Source organism: Ceratosolen solmsi, unplaced genomic scaffold, assembly GCF_000503995.2.
Source record: "Ceratosolen solmsi marchali unplaced genomic scaffold, CerSol_1.0 scaffold3, whole genome shotgun sequence".
In the NCBI taxonomy this organism is placed as follows: Eukaryota; Metazoa; Arthropoda; class Insecta; order Hymenoptera; family Agaonidae; genus Ceratosolen; species Ceratosolen solmsi.
The window spans coordinates 2,404,211-2,408,618 of NW_011948428.1; the positions used below are offsets into that span (position 1 = coordinate 2,404,211).

Consider the following 4,408-nt stretch of genomic DNA (forward strand, 5'->3'; position numbering starts at 1 on the left):
AAAAGTAAATGCGTACGTTTACCAACTTATTACGATGGCATTATCTGCTTCGCAATTCAAGATATGAAACGTCATATTTCACATTAATATTAAGTATCTAATTAAAGAATTGAAAATGCCTAATTAAAATTGATGACAAAAAAAATTTAAAAAAAAAAACAGAAAAACAAAAAAAAAACAATAATAAAGAAAGAAAAAAGAATTTAATTAAAAACGTTATAATGTATTGGCAGAGCAACGAATTTTTATAGAATTCTTGAAATGTTTTAAATGTATTAGGCCGCAACACCGTAATAGGCTCACAATATAATGCAAATCAATGTGATGATTTTACGAATAATATCTCCTTGATATTTTTAACTTGTAGATAATATATTTTGCGTAAGCAGAATATAAAGTCTCGGGCAACGTAACACAAAGACATTTGAAAATATGACGCAATGCTGTAAATATTTAATAACAAGTAAGTATAATTAATAAGTCAAGCTAATTATATTAATCTAAAAGAATAATGCTTAGATATAAGATACGCCAAGAGAAAGAAGGCAAAAGTCTGACCGAGGTTATATCTCTTTTCCTTATCTAGTGAAAAGGAAGCCAGTGCAACAAAAGACGTTTAGAGGATAAACCAGGACTTCCGTAGGGCTGCCGTACGCCGGAAGAAGACGACGACTCGTTGAGCCGGAGATCGAGGGAAAATCGCTCGAGAGGATGTCCGCGGTTGAGAGTGCTCTCGACGTCCTCTCCAGGGCTGCCACAATGGTGCAAGGTCGGTACCATGAGTAACTTTCTCATCTCTTACACCTCCCCCCCCCCTCCACTCCACTCCACTCCGCCAGATAACGAAAAAACCGTCTACCTACGTAGTTATCCCTTGTCCTATTGGGCCATCATTACTTTGAATTGCAGCCTTCGAAAGAGAAACATAAGTAGTTGTACGTGTAATTGGTAGTTTGCATAAAAAGTGTAAGGCTGCCGCCTGTTACTTTAACGCGCTGCTCGTTGTAATGGAAGGCGGCTTCCATTGAGACTACAAACAAATAAGGCAAAAATTAATGGATATTGACTGAACGAAACGCGACCGAAACAATGTCACTCGGCGCGCCTTTACTTTGTTGTTACCAATGTGTTTTTGCTCTTTCAATGAAAGCAACAAGTTGTATGCCAAGTGCACGCCTCCCCCTCCCCTCCCCCCCTCCCCCCAACCACCCTATTGGCCCGAAATTCATCATTGGGCTCACTTATTCTTCATCGTCACATTGTTTATTAATTTTGCTCCCTCTTTTCTACTAATTGCTATTTGCTTGCATACTTTTGAAAATTGCGCTATTATTATTTTTTGTCCGTAATAAAGAATTGGGCGAATTATAATTTTAACATAATTACAGAGTCCTTCGCATGGTTATTGAGACTCTCGAATCCGAATGATAAACTATAAACTCACTAGCGATAACAACGGGGAAAAATCATTCGACGTAAACGCAAATCATTTGAAACAGCATTTGGCTGGAATTAAGTGATAAATGCCGCGTTGAAGTGGCGAATTTGCGAAGCTCTTTCTGCGCACATCATTTCCTTTTTCAAGCAACGAGTCGTTTGGTTGTACTAATGCAACACTACTACAAGCTTGAAAATGAAAATATCGTAAACATAGCGTTTGAAAATTGAAATGCTTTCTCTCGATGACGAGTGACGATCCATCAATTACCGTGTCCTATAAAAGAATGCTATAAAAAAAAATAAATAAATAAATAAAAAAAAAAAAAAATAAAAAAAAATAAAATAAAAAAAATTGAAAAAAATTTCAGTGTCATAACGATCATTATCTTCCGTTAAATTCAGCATTATAAATACGTGATTGCTCAGGATGCTCAGCTCGTGACATTATAGTATGCAAATGACGTAATAATGTCGATATTTGAATTTTAAATTTCCATGGTTGAAAATGTGGGTCCGGCAAAGTAGTCTCCACACGATTTCAATTGCGCGTGTCCAAACACTATTTTTCTTTCTTGTCGTCGCTACTAGTCTTGAGCGATACCATCATCAAACCGTGCGCGTGCGACCGAGAAAAAAAAAAACAAAAATAAAAAATCAAAAAAAAAAAACAAAAAAATAATCCTCACTTTCTCAATCGAATGTATTTATGATAATTTTTTGGGAAATTGACAGTGTTCCATTTGAAAGCGCATTACTCGAAAGACGTAATTAACTCGACCTCGCACTCGCGTTCCTCGGTAATTTAATCAATAATGAATAAAACCGAGGCATTTCCAAGCGCGAGAAGAGGCTATTTCGAGTGAGGCATTTTGTCATCATAAAAATAATAATGCACGATGGACGTCGACGGGGCGACCCGATAATCGAACGGAAAAAACTTGCATTCCATCTCTTTTTGGCAACGTGCTCGGGCTTGCTCTCAGTTTAGATTTTGCTGCACATCGGCGCGGACGATCGACGAGTTTCGCCCAGCCGGGCCGACGCAAGATATCCACGGGCTTTCCACGAGCCATCGGCTGAAATCGGCGGAAATTCGCTTTCCGTTGGACTTTCAAATCCCACGCTACCACGAGCATAATAACTCGCAAATTATCCGTCTAAGGCGAAAGTTCACTAGTCGGCGAGGGGCAGGAGCGGGACTCTACACATCTTTTCCCTCCCCTCTTTTTTTCGTTTATATCTTTATACTAGGCTACGAAAGTACGTGGGAAGAGCCAACGTGGCTGATGCTTGTCCCAGCATTGTTGTTCCGTCCCGTTAATGTAGAGCTGTGCTCTTTTGTTTATCTCGCATCGTTTCGGCACGTCCTGCCTTATTCGTTTATTGCTTGGGTATTAGAGGCGCGGAGCGAGGGTGTGGTGAAGCAGTCGAATCGTCATCCTACTCCTCTCGCCCGAACAGTATCGTCATACAATTTGATAAGCCCGTGGGTATTTATTGTCCGCGAGTGATAAGTACCGTTGGACGGACGCACGCGTTTCCCAATACGTCATGCCAAGGGGCAACCATTTGAAATTGGGCCAGCAAGGATGAATTAGCGCACAAACACGATCCTTTGGCCATAGAGGATGAGGACTTCTTTCGTAATCCTCATATTCCTCCTCCTCTTCCTTCTATTTTTATTGATATAATGTTGAATGGATCGTTAGTCGGGGAGCTCTACGTTCTTCCTTGGGATTCCCACTTAAAGAGTTCCCATTGTGCCGGATGCTTCGACAGAGTCTTCGCATGCATTAGTAACATTCGTTAACGGAATTCTCTCCTTCTAGTATTATTATCATTATTGTTCATGTTTTTTTTTTTTGTTTTTTTGTTTTTTGTTTTGTTCTATTGTTCTTTTTTCGTTCGGCTTTCGGCTTGAAACGCGGCCTGGCTTAACGATCGGAAAATTCATTAGGTTTAAAGAAGGAAGCTCGTAAAGCGCGAAAACATTGGAGAGAGCGAGAGGACTAAGGCGGGATCAGAGATCAGGCCAGTAACGATTTAAAGGTAATATAATAACAAAAAAAAAAAAAAAAAAAAAAAAAAAAAAAAAAAAAAAAAAAAAGAAAGGAAGAAGGCACGTAGCGCGCACCCGCCGACGGTCCAGAATTCTTGGAGGGGCGATGGAAATGTCACGACCTCGAACTAGGAGGCCAAGGCATTACAAAGCCGAGAGAGGAGCTTTTGAAATCGTGTCTTTTACTACCGCTCCTACTACTACTGCTATCACTACTACTACTACTACTCCTACCACTGCTACTATTGCTACTATTGCTACTATCGCTGCTATTGAAACTACCATACTACTACTACTACTACCACCACCACTATCACTATTACTACTACTAATTCCACTAATACCACTACTGTTGCTATTACTAATACCGCTACTATTACTCGCTAAGAGTACACTGGTTTCGGTGTCGTATATATTTTATGCCCCCACCCACCCACCCGCCCAACCTCTATCTCTCGCCGATAAGTGCAGCCCGATCTCGGAGCGACATTTACCTTCACGGTTCTCGATCCTTGGAGCTCATACTTAGACTCAATTAGGACGAGCGCAATGGAGTCTAATTGCAATGGTAATCGAGAGGCAGTGACGCGCGATTCGATTGGAATTGAAATTTTGTCGCATGTTGCGAAAACAATAAGTTTGTTTTCTTACACTTTTCATATTACAACTTGTAACTTTATATTGCATTTGTGTTCATACACTTTATAGCTGGTGTGTTTATAAAGTTCTGCTCACGTTTCATTCAATAAAAAAAGTTTAATAGAAATAATTTTCTTATCGATTGCCGATGTTCACGAGCTTCCGACGAATATCGGCTCTTAGTCTCGGGCCACGAGCGTCACTTCGAAATGCCGATGAAATAAGAGAGAGCAAAAAAAAAAAAAAAAAAAAAGGAAAAAAAAAAGGGGG

General features: G+C 39.8%; 1 protein-coding gene across 1 annotated transcript in view; it reads left to right on the plus strand.

Annotated features, from left to right (window-relative positions):
* Nucleotides 1-625: 625 nt before the first annotated feature.
* LOC105363603 (transcription cofactor vestigial-like protein 4) overlaps nucleotides 626-4,408 on the plus strand; it is a 22,103-nt gene continuing 18,320 nt past the window's right edge. Inside the window, exon 1 of the mRNA XM_011501342.1 lies at nucleotides 626-769. Within this exon, the coding sequence (XP_011499644.1) occupies nucleotides 712-769 (58 nt within the window). The 5' untranslated portion in view covers nucleotides 626-711. The remainder of the gene's footprint in view (nucleotides 770-4,408) is intronic.